Genomic DNA, 19185 nt, shown 5'->3' with positions numbered 1-19185 from the left:
CGAAACGTCAGGCCCTCTATCTAATAAAAATTCAGATCATGTCCACAAAGAAATTGGTTTTTTTTTGCACAAAAAAAAATTCTCTGGAAAGTATGTTATATCGCAAGACTGCGATTGTGATGTACAACGTTGGTAGCATCAAATTTTTTAGCAAATTCAGTCGCAAAAACTCCCAATAATACATTTTGATACAAGGTGTCATATTTAATTGTCATATTAAAGTTTGACAGCAATTTATTCATTAGTATAGTTACTCAATAAAGACATAAAATTCATATGAGATGACTTCAACATTTTTCGGTTTTGGTTTCTCCTTCATTTTGTTTATTTTCACTCTTAATTCCGCAGCACTTTTGTTAGCCTATCAGAGTGGAAACCCACCCCTAGCGAGGGCGATAGTGAGGGCTGGTGGCAGCTTAGGAATAATGAACAACTCTGGAGAATCTATATTCAATGCTAGAGTAGCCACCAAACAACTCTTATTCAAATTATTGGGTAAGTTTTAAAGCCTTCTTTCTCGACAAGTGCAGGAAGTTTGACTGGATATGAAAGCTTTTCCCTTTCAATGTGACTTGAAATTTACCAAATGTTTGGTTTTTGTGGGTAAAGTTTCTTTGTGGTTACCTTGATTTTGTTCCCATCTGTCTCTCCAGATATGTTAGGAGCTGAACCCTCATGGTCAGAGAGCGATTTCTGTCAAGAGTGTCAGACCAAGTTTACCATCAAAACCAGGAAACATCATTGGTAAGTAGGCAACCTCAATTTTACTCTCAAATTGAATCAGTTCTTTAATACTTCTGGAATCTTTTTTTTTTGCTGTGATTTGAACCATGTCTTTTAGGGAAAAGACCCTTGCCCCTGCCCCCTGCCTAATCCCCAAAATGTGATAATACCTCTTAAGTAACATAAAGACACCAGTCTTGTTTGTTTATACTTAAAAATCTTAAGAACAAGTGTGGAAAAAGTATCCAGTTGTATAGAATTATGAATGAAAACCTGATTCCTGCATCAGATATTACCAGATATCGACGGTGTCGGTTTAAAACATCTGTTTCAGTACTAACATGGGACTCACAATCACATGACCATTTGTGAAGGACTGTTCAAGCATTGTTTTCAAAGAAAGGAGTAAGTTGTGAATTCTCTCTCCCGGGGGGGGGGGGTCCCAACTGGCCTCAGAATGGCTCTGACGAGTGAGAGAGAGAGAAGATTTAGTCTGACCTGCTGATATGTGTGGATTTCTTTGTGAATATATATAAATTGGGGGAGGAGGGGAGGTCAAATCAATCGTTTGTATCGTTCACATTTTGATTTTGTTTTTCTCTTCTCTTCAGCCGTCACTGTGGGAGAGTGCTCTGTAATAAGTGTTCGTCCAAGATGATGCCGATCATCAAATACAACCTGTCTCGTCCTGTCCGCGTCTGTGACGTCTGCTTCGATGTCCTGTCTCTGGGAGGGTTGTCATAAAACCATTGCTGGTAGAACTATCGGCCTCTGAAGCAGCAGCAGAAGTAGCAGAAGTCGGTATGAGAATATAAGCTATAGGACATTTTTGGTGATGGTATAAAAAAGTGTGGTATGTGAAGGGATTACTGTAAACCTGCAATGAACAGGTGCAGAATCCACGAAGACACGGTTTCAAATTCTGGTGATATTGTCGGTTGGGATGATCCGAGTACGGAAAGGCGATACATGAACGACCTTCATGTTTTGTCAGGATGACATTGTAAAATATCGCAGTCAGAGGAGCGATGTTCTTCACTGTGAAAATTAAAAGTATTTAACATTCTTAAATGTGTTCTAAGATTACAAACCACCCCCTCAACCCCATCCTCCACCCCTCCCTCATCCAGCTGCCCTCCCTTTCTCTCATTTTCTCAACTTTTCTAGATAACTTCATTAAACAAAGATTTGAGCTGCTATGCAGATGTGAGCTTTCACAAGAAAACAAGAATTTGAAGTTTTAGTCAGAGAGTTTTAATTAGAAGTGAATCTCCTCGAACTCCTCTCTTAAATCTTTATTTATGACAAAGTGTTGAAATGTTGGGTCATTTTGATTCTTTGATATGGGAAGGAGTAACTGTAGGACTCTAAGCAGACACATACGTAGGGAAGGGGTAACTGTAGTACTCTAAGCAGACACATTCGTAGGGAAGGGATAACTGTAGGACTCTAAGCAGACACATACGTATTTAGGGAAGGGGTAACTGTAGGACTCTAAGCAGACACATACATAAGGAAGGGATAACTGTAGGACTCTAAGCAGACACATACGTAGGGAAGGGATAACTGTAGGGCTCTAAGCAGACACATACGTAGGGAAGGGGTAACTGTAGGGCTCTAAGCAGACACATACGTAGGGAAGGAGTAACTGTAGTACTCTAAGCAGACACATACGTAGGGAAGGGGTAACTGTAGTACTCTAAGCAGACACATTCGTAGGGAAGGGGTAACTGTAGGGCTCTAAGCAGACACATACGTAGGGAAGGGGTAACTGTAGGACTCTAAGCAGACACATACATAAGGAAGGGATAACTGTAGGACTCTAAGCAGACACATACGTAGGGAAGGGATAACTGTAGGGCTCTAAGCAGACACATACGCAGGGAAGGGGTAACTGTGGGACTCTAAGCAGACACATACGTAGGGAAGGGGTAACTTTAAGACTCTAAGCAGACACATACGTAGGGAAGGGGTAACTGTAGGACTCTAAGCAGACACATACGTAGGGAAGGGGTAACTGTAGTACTCTAAGCAGACACATACGTAGGGAAGGGGTAACTGTAGGACTCTTAGCAGACACATATGTAGGGAACGGGTAACTGTAGGACTCTAAGCAGACACATATGTAGGGAAGGGTTAACTGTAGGACTCTTAGCAGACACATATGTAGGGAACGGATAACTGTAGGACTCTAAGCAGACACATATGTATGTAGAGAAGGGGTAATTGTAGGACTCTAAGCAGACACATATGTAGAAAAGGGGTAACTGTGGGACTCTAAGCAGGCACATACGTAGGGAAGGGGTAACTGTGGGACTCTAAGCAGACACATACGTAGGGAAGGGGTAACTGTGGGACTCTAAGCAGACACATACGTAGGGAAGGGGTAAGTGTAGGACTCTAAGCAGACACATACGTAGGGAAGGGGTAAGTGTAGGACTCTAAGCAGACACATACGTAGGGAAGGGGTAACTGTAGGACTCTAAGCAGACACATACGTAGGGAAGGGGTAACTGTAGGACTCTAAGCAGACACACGTAGGGAAGTGGTAACTGTAGGACTCTAAGCAGACACATATGTAGGGAAGGGGTAACTGTAGGACTCTAAGTAGACACATATGTAGGGAAGTGGTAACTGTAGGACTCTAAGCAGACACATATGTAGGGAAGGGGTAACTGTAGGACTCTAAGCAGACATATATGTAGGGAAGGGGTAACTGTAGGACTCTAAGCAGACACATATGTAGGGAAGGGGTAACTGTAGGACTCTAAGCAGACACATACGTAGGGAAGGGGTAACTGTAGGACTCTAAGCAGACACATATGTAGGGAAAGGATAACTGTAGGACTCTAAGCAGACACATATGTAGGGAAAGGGTAACTGTAGGACTCTAAGCAGACACATATGTAGGGAAAGGGTAACTGTAGGACTCTAAGCAGACACATATGTAGGGAAAGGGTAACTGTAGGGTTCTAAGCAGACACACGTAGGGAAGGGGTTACTGTAGGACTCTAAACAGACACATACGTAGGGAAGGGGCTACCTTGTATATCCAACCTTTCTTATTGACATTAGGGTATCAAAAGTGTGAATCTTGTTAGTTCGATGTCTTGTGCAGTATTGTCAATATTTAATACTAGTCCTAAGCAGGAATTGCATATAAATATTGAAAAGAACAAGAAAAAGAAGCATATTATTCACTGCAAATATACTATCTCGGCCCTGAATGTAACTCTGAAGAAACAAATCTTTAGATATGACCATCTTTCAAATGAAAAGATGTGATCCGATTTGCTGAGAGCCTTCAATAGATGCAGAAACACTGTGTGGATAATTGTACATTTATGTTCACTGTTCCCTTGGCAACTCTGATGGAAACATGTGATAGTACTAATATTAGTGCATTTTTAGACATTTTTGAAGGTTATATTACACAAGCTTACACAAAAGCCTTCATAAATAATGACCCAAGTACATCATTGTCACACAGAGTTATCTGAGGTAGGAACACCTGGTAGCCATTTTGATTATTCGGAGGTAGCATATTCTTGTGATATCACACTATTGCTTCTAGTAGCAATTTTATTGTATATAACTGTAGATACATATATGTGTATGTGTGTTAATCTGTTTCTTCTTCACATAAAAGCTTACAGCTGTATATTTATATAGTTTTCAAAAGGTTCTATATTTGTACCTGATAAATTCACTGTCTAAAACAACTCCCTTCACCCCACCCCACCCCCAACCATCACAAATAAAAAATCCCACTTTGCAGATATTGTAAGTATTCACTGACTAACAGCTGCCTTTACCAGTCAGGTCGGGTCATTATTATTTATTCAGATGAACTTTGACCTTCCCTTAGTAACCCAAAGATGCACTCTGAAATCATAAAGTATAGACATATAGATGCTTGTAATTGCAACAAAAATCTAAAATAGTTCATAATAGCCAAAGATGAAAATAACATATACTTGCTTTTTGTGTAGTGTAACAAAATTAGGAAGTAGCTTATGTTTTCTGTTATAGTATTTGCTCATAAAAACTTTGGTCTACATAAAGCTGCACTGATCATTTCTTCACAATACTTTAATATACTTTAATAGCTGTTTATTATTTTTTAGGTGGGAGAGGGGAAGGGAATGGTATGCCACTCCTGTTTACATTCCAATTGGTATTGACAGATATCAGATACAGGACGATAGCTTTACACCAAGAACAACTTCTCCCCGAATGCAGATGGTGGGAGTTATATATAGCTGAACTCCTCACTAAGTGTGGCTCAAATGACTGCCTTGTGCCATCGCAAGTTGTATTGTGGTATAAAATCTCCCTCCTGCTCACTTTGGCCAGGCCAGGGTTGTAACCCACTATCCTCCCACTCTCTGAAATGCCAACCTCTCCTCCCCAGCCCCCATCAACGCCTCCATCTAGTTGAGAGGTTTAACAGCGTTAAGAGTGTACAGATTGTTAGAGGTGGTCTTGCTTAGCAGACGGCTAAGAGACATTTCTTGCCTGTTCCAATGCCAACGTTCATAATTAAATTTAAATTCATGGCTGTGTTACATTGTTATGCCTTCTGTTTTGAGTAGAATACTCCTGCTGGTATCAATGTTGGTAGCTACAGCTGTATGTCTGTTTTATATATGAATGTGTGTATAATATTGTTTACAAAGCCAGATGGGCCAAAGGCCCCAATGAATGGGGACCCCCATGCAAAATTAACAAAGCAAATGAAGAAGGGGGAAAAGTGACCTCTTTGAAACAATTCATAGAATATCTTTAGTGAAGAAACAATTTCCTTTGTGGACTCTTCATATTACTTCCAAATGAAACGGTGTCACAAATTTAACTTTCATAAACAGCTATATACATTCGATGTTTACAGCATATGCCCGTACACAGTATGGAGACCTAATAAGACCTCTCCTGGATTTAGAAATGGTAACACCAGGGAGTTGTTATGGAACTCCCTGGTAACAAAACGCCTGCCTTGGTTGCCTCAAAACAAGTTCAGAGGCCCCAAAATTTGTGTCTGGCCCAGGGTGCCCTGAAGGTAAATCCAGCCCTAGGCCTAGTCGTTTACCAATGGTTTTGTAAATCACGGGCATCGATCGCTTGGAAATAAATGCGTTACATAAAACGTCTTGATTTGCAGACTTGATTCTCATGTCATCTGGTACACTAATATACAGAACGTCTTTTGCTTGTTTGTGTGGTAAATGTCTCCATAGATTTTCTCCAAGAGATTCTTACTCCACTACACAGAACTCAACCAAACCTAAACCTACCACACTTTCATAGCAGAGGTACATACCTACCCTAGCCTACCACACTTTCATAGCAGAGGTACATACCTATCCTAGCCTACCACACTTTCATAGCAGAGGTACATACCTATCCTAGCCTACCATTTCTCTGTATATAAGAATGGACCGTGCCTTGTTTGGGTGGAGGGAAAACAAGTTAGAATCTGGAAAGGACTGTTACATATAGTCATTAAAGGCAACAAGATATGTTGAGACTGGACAGTAACTCTGGAAAAGTGTTGTAATTAGAAGAAAATTATTCCTTTTAAAGTAACAAAATACTGCCGAATCAGTGAGGTCTTTGGCCTCCTGGCCATGTAGATACATGGGATACATTTCACATCAGATCAGGTCCAGTGGCTCAAATTTCTCCAGAAATGACTGGTAGTAGTTGTGACTTGCAGCTTGGCTTTTCAGCTTTCCCTGAAAGGAGATGACTTTTATTTCTGCAGAAAGAAACTGGTGTACACAGTTGACTTTTGGTTGGGTGGAGGTGCTCTTATTTTGGTGGTGGCTTGGAATAAAATTTGTTGTTTAGATTTAAGGTACGTATTTATCTTGGTTATATATTAATGAAATATTTAGAGTCCACACTTCTATTAATACTTTATTCATCATGTTAATTCAATCCATTGTTTATTAAATATGATTTGTCTTGTTGATTTAAATAATCTATTTACTTGCCATTTACATTCAGATATCACTTTCAATAAATATTGTGAGCACCCATAAATTAGTGTATTTTTTATTGTTTGTATCCTGAAATGATTGTCTCCACCAGTACCTAATGTTGCCATGAGATTACAAAGTTCATGTTTGCTCCCCCAAAATGTGGAAGGGCTTAAATAGTCATTGCCAAAGAATTTGACTCAGATCGGGGGTTCTTTTTTGTCAGATGAATGTGAAGTCACAATATCACATACCGACCAACTCTCACAATTTCATGTGAGAATCATGGTGGGATCTCTGAATCTCACAAAACATTTCACACTGTTAAAAACAAAAACGGGTGCGCATATCCAAGAACAATAGGCTTGTTTTACACAATGTTGTACTCCTACACACTAAATATGAGGTCTGCCCATGATTTCCTTCTTCGATATGGTGTTTATGAGGTTTTCACATTTTGACCCCTGGTGACCCCAAATGACCTCCACCAAAACAATAACTTCTTGTACTTAACGTGGTACTTATACACACTAAATATGAAGTATGCCCATGCGTCTCATCTTGAGATATCGTGTTTACAAGGTTTTCACAATTTGACCCCTGGTAACCCCAAATGACCTTTGATCTCCACAAAAACAATAGTACAAACAAATGTACTCAATGTGGTACTTCTACACACTAAATATGAAATTCATCTGACCTCCTTCTTGAGATATCATGTTTACAAGCTGGGCGTCACAAACGCACTCACACACACACCCACACACACATGAATGCATATGCACATGAATGCATAGGTTACGATTATCACCGAAACCAAAAATGGCAAAATTAAACAAGCATCATTGATATTCATGATTTATTTGCAGCATGTTGCTGAACAATAAGACAAGGGGAAAAAATGCAATTTCATACAAATATTTTTCTTTACATTTATAATGTCATTAAAATACAGTTAAAACACAAACTACATCATATTCGATATCACTGAAGTTCACTTCCCAACAAATACCTAATCACTTTAATATTTAATCATCCCTACTCACTTCCAGGGTTGATGAAGTCAACCAGGTGGGCCAAAAAAAAGGTTAAAATTCATATACACATTTTCCTAAAACTGGGGGGTTTTTGGCCTAGTCACCAGCTGTAGTTGCAACAAGTGAATTTTTTTTTTTTTCCTTCTCCATGGCATTATTATTTTCATATCATATTCTATTTACATAAAGCATTTTCTAAAGCTTTTATTTTGAAATAATCAATTTTGATGTGACAAACTTTTAATATGGAACCCAAAAAACACAAAACATTGTTGTCAGTGGAGGTTGCATTCAATGTCAAGTCTTAATTTTTTTTTTTATGTTTTGTAAAACTACCGTTTTCAAATATCACTAGCTAAACGAGTTTCACACCCAGATCAATAAAATATCACATGTACCGATTGTTGCTGCCAACATAAACCCAAGGAAAAAACAGTAGCTTTTAAACAAATTAATACATATTAAACATGTTTGTAATGCATGGTAAATAAATCAAGGACACGTCCTATGAAGCACTTACTGTCATGAAGATGAAACGCCGACGGTTGAATTTTTTAAAGATGCTTCATGTGAGTTATTTAAAATAGACATGTGACCTATTTTATTCAATAACCTCAAAACAAACCTTCCATTCATTGGGAATATCAAAAATGAATTCTAACAGTTAGCTACTAAATATGCTAAAAAAGTCAAGTAATGGTCGCGCAAGCTCAAAACTCTATTTCACTGATATTATTGCCTACTTGAAAACTCCTCAATACTTGGAAATAATGACACATGGTCCTGACACCAGGGATGGGGAGGGGAGGAGGGGGGTGGTTATTTGCATAGCTTTTGCAGCCATAGTAGATATGTATCCTACATTACTCTTCAAACCATTTTAATACTAAAAATTGCAAATTAATTCTGGCTTTATCAGAAATGAACATATTTTTCACTTCATATAATTGTTTTCCAGAATGTCTTAATATGGAAACTTTTAACAAAGGTTATATTTGTTCAATATATTTTCTCATTCCCCCCCCCCCCCCCCGAAAAATATAAACTATTCAGCTTTCTTCAAACAATTTCATAAGCGAGACTCAAGTTTTTGGGCGACTTTCCAAAATGTTTTTGTTGACCTTTAAAAACCCTAGGTCCGCAACCCCCAGTTTGAGTACAAGGGCCTCAAAGGACCAATTTATGTTGATATTCATCAAAAACATACAAATGGATCACAAGTTGCAAAAAGCATCCAATTTATTTTCCAATGTTAGTTCATGAAGATTTATTTTTTGTAAGTGTGTACAAACACAGCTTACATTGCCTTGCATCCATTGTATATATGTATTCTACATAGCTCTTCAACAGCTGCAAGTAACATTTCTATCTCTGGTTCGGGACAACAAACAGGTATGATTGTAATAGATCAAAGAAAGCACTGTTTATGAATACCGCCCCCAAACTTTTCTCTTTCTCCCTTTTTGGGGGTTCAAAATTTGACGAACGACTTGGAAAGTTTATAGGTCATCAGTATTAGCCCCAAATTTGTTATTTGCAAAAATTTCGGAAAAGTTTACAAATAATTTTATCCAGGAGAGTTTTGACTATCAATAGGCAATATGATAAATGTAAAGTGGACATTTAAATTCCAAGGGATGTCAAAATGCTTGGAGAAAGGAGATAAATCTGCAGGTAGAGATTTGAGCACAGGTGACCATTATTTAACTTTCTAGCATAATTTGGAGGCAATCGTGATGACCTATAGATGAGATCACTGTATTATTATTATCATGTGAAGAGAATGAGTGTCGAAAATTCAATGCAGAATGCTACTCTGAAAGCTTTGTGCTGTTTTCATGAAATGTAGAAAGAGAAATGAAATGTTAAGAAATGAAAAAAAATCAGAAAAAACGGGAACCACAGAAATACAGAAAACATTTAAAATCTTCAAATTCTGAATTGCAGTATAAAATGCTGTCAAATAAGACTCTTTTTAGCTAGAGGAAAATTTTCAAGAGACACCCTGAACTTAGAACATCATTCTGCTTTACAAATATAGTATAAAAGCAACTCATCGTATGGCCTTTTTTTTTTCATCACCACAGCTCACACTGTCTACCTAATTATTGTGGAAATTTTTGAACAATGTGGCGAGAGCACCTTAACAACACAGTACGTTAGTATTCCCTATATGTGGTAAATGGACAAATCAATTTTGATCATTGGGCAAAATACTATCAACAAGATTATTTGAGTTGAGTAAAATCAAGCAGATTTAAAGAATTGTAATAGAACCCACTGCAGTTTTTTTCATTGCAGCATCAAAAGACTTTTTAGATAATTTCTCAGTGACTAAGGTTTGAATTGATATAAAAAACAAGCACCAAGTTTTTTGTCCAGCAAAATAAGATCTCTTGCCTTCATACTATAGCACTTCCTTGTAAACTACTGCTAGCCGTGCGGGTTATCTATTGGTGTCACACGCTTAAACCCTGTTGTATTAAGTAAGATGACGTTACACATTAATGGATAGCGTTCCCAATCGGCTTTCATTGAACTGTATCAGACTTATTATGTAAATATTTTCCTTTTTTTCCATTATTTGTACTTCGGAGGTTGTTTATCATTTTTGACAATAGCTCATTTTTGACAATGGTTGATTATAACAATCATATTTTAAAAAATTATTCTAACAAAAAATACATAAAAAAAAAAAAAAAATTTCAAGTTTTGATTGAAAGTGAAATAATGATTCTCCATAAAATTTCAAAATTGGGAAAAAAACCCAACTAACATATTTTGGGGGAGAATCTATACTCTCTTTTTATCTATCAGTTTTTTTGTGACTCCTGTTTTATTAAAAGAGCAATGAATACTCTGAGGCATGCACAGTTAAACTGAAAGGAAATTAACATTGCAAAATCAAGATCCGGAAGAGAGGATCTCCACTTTCCCTACTTTTTCCCTACCAGACCGTGTGAAAACAATTGGTACCAGAAACAAAAACATTTCCCCACTGTCTCAAATGTTTTCACAGTCCCATTTCTTCCCCACTATCCAAATTATTTTTCCCACTGTGATAACTCGTTTCTAATCTTTTCACCCCCCCCCAATAGTTCACATGTCCTCCCTTGCCCCCAAGATTTTTTAACCCTTCCCAACTGTCCTTTGACCCCTCCTCCCACCATCCCCAATGGTACTGACTTTTATTGAAAACAGGCACAAAAAGTGCCATGTTTACAAGCCCACAGGGAGATAGTTAATAACAAAATGAATTGTGTAGAAAACACTGAAATATTTTACACATTACCTATCATTGAACTCGACTTCATAAAACGGAATATTTAATAAACGTAACACACTGAACTTGATCAATACAAAAATAGGCAACACATTTTCATTATGGCAAGAACTAAAACTGTAACTTCATATCATTTTCGTAATTTTACTTCTCTCGTCATAATAAAGTACAAAAACAGAACGAAAGACGAGATTTTTGAATAACTGGAAATGTAACTGAAACAATGGAATGCTTCTATTAATTAAAACAAAATTATACTATTAACAAATAATATTTATTTCACTATATGGAGGAATAAAAAGAATGTTTACTTCTACTAGAATGATTTCCCACATGTAATGAACAAGTTACTGTGAACTCATAATTTAAAACCTTATCAAAAATTGTTTCATTTTCTCAGCGAGCAAAAGAAAATTGCCAGTTTACAGCACTCTGACTATTCCACGCAATCTGCTGTTAGCAGGCACCACAAGCAGGGAACTTGTTGATATCGTTAAACTTTGCAAAGAGCACCTTCGGAGAAGAAAAATAATCTATTGATGAGTTTTGTGACATGAGGTCAAAGTTCTAAAACAGTGACTTTTCAGAAGCACTATGATTCATACATCAAACCCATGTCTTTTTGGTCTCTTAGAGAAGCTTGCTATGTTTGCAACAAAAGCATGCAATGTATTTGAGCAAAAAGCAGAAATCGTTTATGACTTACTTTTAGCATGATCAGTGAAATAGCAGATAGTCAAACACACTGAGAAAGTCTGTTTACCTTTGTTAAAGATACTACCTCACAGCTGATGTACCTAAAAGCCCTGGCTTTTAATTTGCATATAATAGTTTAAGAAAATGTTCTCACATGGTTACCATAGTTACCAGCACCTGAAGAGCTAAAAGCCTGTGAATAAGTGTTAGGATTGGTCAACCAACTACATCCTTAAGTGGTTAAAGATATAGCTTTCAGTGGCATCTGTACCATGAATAAATTAATTCCGAATAACTGTGAATGAGGTATAGATATAGATCTGTATTAATCAGCACCAGCTCTTTAATTCACTTCAACAAAGTCACTCTGCTTTATCCCACTAACAATGTTCTTGATAGGCTTAAATTTTTTTTTTTTAAAAAACACATTTTTCTTCGAATTTTTCACCATTATAGCTTACCCAGCTCTAATAAGAGTAACTTTTCACACCAGAAAGTCGACAGGCTTAGTGACTCCTTGCTACATTTTTCTATGAGAATGTATTTCATGTGAACACCGCACACAACATTTTCAGTGTTGACCATTGTCGACAATAAGGTTCTGATGCGAAACTTACATACCTAAAGTAAGAACGTAAGTGTTAGCTTTTTCGAGTTACCATGTTTACAAAGGTTTTTTTTCTGATTTTACACTCTGTTGACCTCAAATGACATGTTTTATCTGCATAAAATAACATACTTGTTTTGTATTCACTAAGGTGGACCTACATACCAAGCACGATATTTTGAAGAGTTTTCCAGACAGATATCTACTGACCAGAGAAATGAGTCAGTCGGGTTCCTTTTATTAAACAGGATGGATCTACATACCAAGCATGAGGTTCAGTCTACCATCATCACCAACACATAGCTCTTACTTTTTTCTTTTTTTTAAAGGAATCAAAACTTGTATTTCTTGCCTCACTGGTGAAAAAAAAAAACAAGTTTCAGGTTGAATTCACAGTGATAAATATGTAAGTGAATACCAACAATTGTTTGAGATATTTACATGAACCCTGTTTTGATTCCTCCACTTAGCTTTAAACGGTTTGGAAACTCTGGTGCCTCGAAGATCAACAAGTTGCAAATGTTGCATGCTGATCAACATGCACAGTTGACCAGCGTACCTTATCACTTTACAATTGTAATCTTGGTTCTGGTGAGAATGTTTGCATATTCGTGACAGAAGTTGACCGAGTGGCTTACTTTGGAATTTTTTTTTCCCCTTTTGCAACGGTGATGATTTGAATCTTAAAAGATCGGTGAAAATGTCTTTTCATGAAGGCATCTGGCAACAGTGCAATAACATACATCCCGTCCACCACAGTCAAACAAATGCATGTGTCATTTGTTTCTCCTTGTAATGGTTTTCGATAAAAAAAAATTAAAATGAAATCATTCACCCACAATGGTAGATAATACTCTGTTTATCCAAAAAAAAATTAAAAAATACATTTTCAAGAATTCATAGGCCATTGATACATTTCCAAATTTATCACATTCAAGGAGAAACAAATAACAAGAAAACTTTTGAACAAAAGATATATGCTGCGATGACATCATGTTTTAACAAACTGAATTCAATTTCCTGGAGTTGTGATGGATTTACTTGACCAAACCTATTATATTAAGTAGACTTCAAACAACCATACATATGGTTAGAAACATGATATTCAGATAGGGGTGCCTTTTTTTTTTTTACTAGTAAAGTGGAATTTTTTTTTTTAGTTTTCTTGTAAGTACCACTTTGTCTGTCAAAGAAATATCGGTATACCTGCTTCAATAGATTATATTTCATCGAGAGGGGAAAATCAAGGGGAGAAAACCAAAGACATCTCCATGATATCAAATTAATTATATATGGTTACCGCGGCAACTTAACATTGCACATTCCCATCACCATGTCTCTATAAAATAGTTTTTTTATCTTTCCAGTCAAACCCTAAAATATTATACATTAAAAATTCAGCAATTCCCCCAGAGAATTCCTTGTCCTGCACATTTCTGAATTACTGAAGGTAGTAAGTAATCGTGACGTTTTGTACATTCATACCCTTGAATACTCATTCAGTATAAACTTAAAAAAATTTAACTGTTTTTACTGAAACTATCTTTGTGTATAAATTCAAAATGGTGTAACAAAAGTAACAAATATGTGACAATGTTATAATTAAAGAAACTGTGAATTGAATATTTATTTATACAGATATGAATATTAATGCCATTATACAGCCAGGGGAGGGGATGGGGAGGGGTGAAAGGGATGGAGGGGAGGAGGGGGAGGAGAGGATACAAAGTTTAATCTCAATGAAAACTGTTATTGGTGCATTTTTACATTGAAATTGCCCACTCCTTTACCAGTTTTCGTCGAGAGAAACTCACACAAGCCATGCATCATAAAAGACACAAATGAGAGGAATATTTAACGAGTCGGCATGGCAACAACAAAAACAGCAACTTTTAAAAAAAAAACACACCTAAAAATTCCTGTCTTTCCTTGCTAAAAGTTCTCAAAACTTGTGTTTTGGCACAAAAAAAAAAGTTTCCAAATTCATAACTTTCATTAATAATGGTTATTTGTTTCAGCCATTTCTAGCTATTTAGAAATTAAAATATAAACTGATGAAAAAATCTTTCAAAACATTTATCACTTATTTACTCTTATGAGGTCTTCTACTACAATCCGGATCAATGTCGGATTTTCAGACGTACAATGACTTTACTTTGAGCCAAGTTTCAAGCAATATTTTGATGTGTTATGAATTTGAAGGAGTGATATGACATGGCCAGCGAGCTGAATGGTTTCCATGCACAGAGGAGTTAACATGCTTTCTTCAAACTAAAATTCCAAGACTTTTCCATGATAACCTTTAACAAATCTCATGACCTTTTTCATAGAATATCAGATTTTGGGCAAAATATTTTCAGGAGGAAATAAGCAAGACTCGAGTGGAAACAATATCAGAAAGTTGTTCCATTTTCTATGCATGACATTTTACATTACATCTTTTACTGGTTGACTTTTCCGTGCCTGAAAATGTATTCAAATTTTTATGACGTTTCCATGACTGTGCACGAACTAAAACTACAAGCTACTACGGCTAAACAGGAGAGTGCCAGCTAAGGGTTACATCTGAATGTGTATTCTCTAATCTGACATATGAAAGACGCAAGTGTTTCTTTCTTTGCTATCGGTGTCGCGTTTGCATTCAGTGAGCTAAGCAGACTAAAAAAAAATATAAAAAATGGTGATTAGCTCTCTTACAAAATGCAGACATGGAATGAAAAATAAAATTCAAACAGCTGAGTTTTTTTTCAAAATCTGAGAAAAAAAAAATTCAAGCATCAAACACACAAGGCAAGGAATTTTACAAATTTATATATCTTGCCTCTCTAGTAATATTTCTTTCTCTTAGACGACATCATCTCTGCAAAAAGACGGAGAAATCACGTTTATTGACAACATGGATTTAAAATATGTCCATCACGCTACGCTGTTTATGATGGTTGGATGCAGTGTGGAGATCTCCAACAGTCCTCAAAAACTGCCTACTTCGAAAATTCCCCGCAATTGGGAAATTCTACTGAATTATTTTATACCTATAGGGACAGCATACATTTTTAAATACTGAGTTGAAAAGTGCTCAGCGTGTGACTGTTTCTGTGACTTTCGGACAAATACAGATTAAAAAAATCACACAACTTCAGGTAAAAAGAGACAGCAGACCTAAATATTCTTGGTTACAACTCTGCTCCTTGTTTCATTTAATACTGGAATACCATGGAGCTGTATCTACAAGATGTCAAGTTAAAATTATGCCCTTTACTCTCTGGAATGACGAGAAACCTTCGACTCCCTCCTACAGTTTGTCTGTAATCAGCGAATTACCCAACTGACCTTGAGTCGCCGGACCCTTTGCAACTTTTCTTTCCAGCGCTTTCCTTTTGGGAAGGGGAACTGGTTTCTTACCCGATTTCGTCTTTGGCCGTGGTAACATCGTCTTTGACACTGGGACATCTTTCCTGCTCTCCACCGCAGGGTGAGAACAGACCGCTGTGGGTTTCTTATCTGTGACGTGACCATCCAGAGGAAGGGGAGTAGGTTTCCTCGGATGAACAGCTGGAGGTGTTATTATGACCTCCTTCCTCTGATCGTCACCCTCGGCTGGTCCAGGAGGGACCACGGAGGGCTTGTCCTTCAAGCTCAAGTTTTCCCCCACCTTAGGTCCACCATTGGACGCTCTTTTGTGATCTTCCACAGTGTCATGAAACTCCTCTTGGAGTCCGGGAGGAGCTACAATTTCAGGAGTGAGATTTCCCGCATCGCCGTTATCTAAATCATCTAATTCTTCCGTCAGGGATCTCCTGGCGTCGCTGACACCGTTCAGACTACCACCGTTGGCCCTCCCGTCAGACACCGAACTAGAATCCGTCTCCGAGAGAGGCAAAACCTCCAGACTCTCTCGGATGTTGTCGATGTCATCGTCTACCCTCGCAAGCTCTTGTCGGGGAGCTTCTCCGGGGGACTCGGTACCTCCTTTCGTGAGAGTCGCTTCCTGAAAATTGTCCTCTACACTATCTGGTAGTGGTAAGTCTGCAATAGCCTCAGCACCATTTACTGTATTATCACTGAGGACAGGACCCTCCCAATGAGTCGATCTAGGTTCCTCCATCTCAGCCTTGTCACTCATCTCCTCGGAGGGCTCGACTCTTTCTTGAATACCGTCATCCATCATTTCGAGAGGCGGTGGGGGGAAACTGTCAAGGTCACTATGGTCTACACTCGATGGTGTCGACCGAGCATTTACAGATGGTCCAAGTATCTCCTCCTCCTCCTCTCCGGACAGTGTAACTTGGTTTGAATCTTGACCTTTGACATGATGCACTGATGGACCTGTGTGAATACTATCCTCTATACTACCCGGTAAGGGTGGGAGCTCATTCTGCGTGCTAGCATTCCCATCGTTCAAAGTTTGCGGACCCGTCGCAAGGTTTCCAATGCCAAATTCTTCATTGACGTCAGCTTGCTTATCGTTCAGATCGTGAGTCGTGTCCTTATCGTTCGCGGGGATCTGCTGCATCCCCCCTGTCGGACTCTCAAACTTTTGTTCAGACTCACCGCTGCTCGACTGCTGCATGGCTTCCTCCCCATCGAAGCTCAAATCCAAAATGTGCTTCTCGAATTTGGCTTCGAATTCTTCGTGGCGGTCGGCCTCCCCCGGTAACTGTATTGCAAACTGGGGAAGATTTCCCTCCTTTGTCAACGAGTGAGAAGAGTCCACGCTCTGTTTCCTCCTGCCACTGCCCCCACCCCCGCCCCCATCCTCGTACGACGGTCGGACGAACGTCACCAAGCCCGTGTCTTCCACGTCGTGAAATTCCGACGTGGCCGCCGAGGAAGTGTCGCTATCCTCTTGTATTGCACTTGAAGACTTACTGGGGCTCGTATCCATCCAATGGTCTTCCTCGGTTTTGACGGCTCCCTTCCGTGAATCGGATAACGAAGAGTCCATGGTTTCTTCGTGAATGTTCGAATCGTCGCTCGGCGCTTGGGCGAGTTTGTAATTGGCTGCAATATTGAGGGCGCTTTCACTTTTACTGTTGTGTCTGCTTGTGATCAGATTTTTGTGTCCGTTATCGTATTCAATTTGGCCTATCTTCTCCCTTCCGTTGGCCATTGGGTCCGGGTAGGAGTTGGGTAAGGTCTGATCCAGCAGTTCCTCGACGTTTATTAATTCTGGCTCCGACCAGGCCGGTTTCACCGTCTGATTGTAGATTGATACACCGGGGTCTCTCTCCTTCGTCTTCTTCTTTTCTCGTTTCTTTTTATGCTTCACGGGGCTCTCGTTGCCGTACCCTACCAGCGAGATCATCGACCTCGTTTCGTCGGCTTCTGTCGACTGAGGAGGACGGACTTTCTTCTTCTTCTTCTTTAGAGCTTCGATGCTCTTGAGCATGTCCGCCGCAGAGTCCTTGGACAGCTGCCTGGAACGCATCGCATTGCGGCGGGCAACCGTCAGGGAATGTTCGCTCTCCAGATCCTTTTCAAAGACGTGTATTTTCAGCATCTGTGAAACGGAAAGAAAGAGAATGGCATCGAACGGTCTTAATCATAACAAACTGTTGGTAAGAATGACCCCTTCTATTATGAATCCGGTTCATAAAAAATAAGAAAATGGAACCTGATTTGACTGCAAAGTTTCCCATTTGCACAAAAGCATCACATTCACTTCACCATATGCTAAGCATTGCTTTGTGACCATAGGCAATAACAAGTTCCCGACCACAACCCCCCACAGTGGCACTGAGACCTACCCCAACCCCTATCTCCCATCCCCCCATGGCACTGACTGAGATATGTACCATTTTGGAAGTCTTTAGTCACAATGAGACAGTTAAATTGCAAAACTGGCCAGCCATGAATTTTTTGTAAGTAAACAAACTGAACTGACTAAAGCAGAAACCAGTTAATTTCTGAATGAGTATAATGAAGAGAACAGTCTTCCAGTGACTGAAGAAAACGGTGTTCAAAATTGTAGCGTGACGTATGGTAACTAATAACATTGCATCTGTTTTTCAAGTAAGTTCCCACTCGTGCCAAAGAAGAAACACCGATCCGAGCGAAGAGAATCGAAATCTTGCTACAATGCTAGCTGGAGTATAACCACGAGATCAGAAGTAGAACTTTCAAAATCCTTTTTTGCTTACCTCCTCTACTAAGTATTCCTCTCTAAGACATTCAGGTGGGATGTTCTTGAGTACCTGCATCGACTCGTAGAGTCCAGGGCATTTCCGTATATCATCCCTGGTACCGAGGGTGTAGGTCAAGATGACCAATGATACTCTAAATAAGACTTTAATACCTATAAAAGAAAATAATTTAAAAAAAAAAGACTTAAAATTGTTTTTTTTAAATTATTAGTATTTTATTTGTACTGTATGGTTTGGTTTGTATCAATCACTCTAAATGGCACACAATGTAAAATTTTGCTTTGAGAAAAAAAATAATTCCACACTGCTGGTTCAAAACTCCATCTCAATATCTTGTCAGTAATTCGAGATGTATTTGATCGAACGCGACCTCTTTTGACTGGCTAAACCTTCCAACCGCTCTAGGAAGTTGGATCACAGTTGATGGTCTTAACGAAAGAGAAACCCAACAATTTTCCTCTTCTCTCATGATTTGATCATGTAACTAAAAGCAATTTTGGGGGATTCCCATGTACAAGTTTCTTAATAGCTAAACTCCTGCTTGGTAATCTCCTCTATCTTTTGTATCTACATATTTATAAATTTCTAATCTATTATTGTAGATATTTTTGACTCCTAAGTCTTTAGTAACCTTCTGTTTTGTATAAATCATGCAAAGATTGACATATACAGTAGTGCTGAGATGAAATGCTCCTTTCAAATTCTATGTAACCCA

At 38.5% G+C, this 19185-nt stretch overlaps 2 protein-coding genes across 5 annotated transcripts in view; one reads left to right on the top strand and one right to left on the bottom strand.

Annotated features, from left to right (window-relative positions):
- LOC139981607 (rabankyrin-5-like) overlaps positions 1-13576 on the top strand; it is a 45086-nt gene extending 31510 nt beyond the window's left edge. For both annotated transcript variants that reach the window (XM_071994121.1, XM_071994122.1), the window contains 3 exons: positions 349-495; positions 654-744; positions 1335-13576. In XM_071994121.1, coding sequence (XP_071850222.1) covers positions 349-495; positions 654-744; positions 1335-1467 — 371 coding nt within the window. In that variant the 3' untranslated portion in view covers positions 1468-13576. The remainder of the gene's footprint in view (positions 1-348; positions 496-653; positions 745-1334) is intronic.
- Positions 7550-19185, bottom strand: part of LOC139981608 (uncharacterized) — a 49646-nt gene continuing 38010 nt past the window's right edge. For 2 of the 3 annotated variants that reach the window (XM_071994123.1, XM_071994124.1), the window contains exons 8-9: positions 18468-18622; positions 7550-17827 (exon numbers count right to left, since the gene is read on the bottom strand). In XM_071994123.1, coding sequence (XP_071850224.1) covers positions 15620-17827; positions 18468-18622 — 2363 coding nt within the window. In that variant the 3' untranslated portion in view covers positions 7550-15619. The remainder of the gene's footprint in view (positions 17828-18467; positions 18623-19185) is intronic. The other variant, XM_071994126.1, reaches the window with a different exon arrangement.

The sequence above is a fragment of the Apostichopus japonicus genome, chromosome 15 (genome assembly GCF_037975245.1).
Source record: "Apostichopus japonicus isolate 1M-3 chromosome 15, ASM3797524v1, whole genome shotgun sequence".
NCBI lineage: Eukaryota > Metazoa > Echinodermata > Holothuroidea > Aspidochirotida > Stichopodidae > Apostichopus > Apostichopus japonicus.
This window is presented reverse-complemented; position numbering and strand designations above follow the sequence as displayed.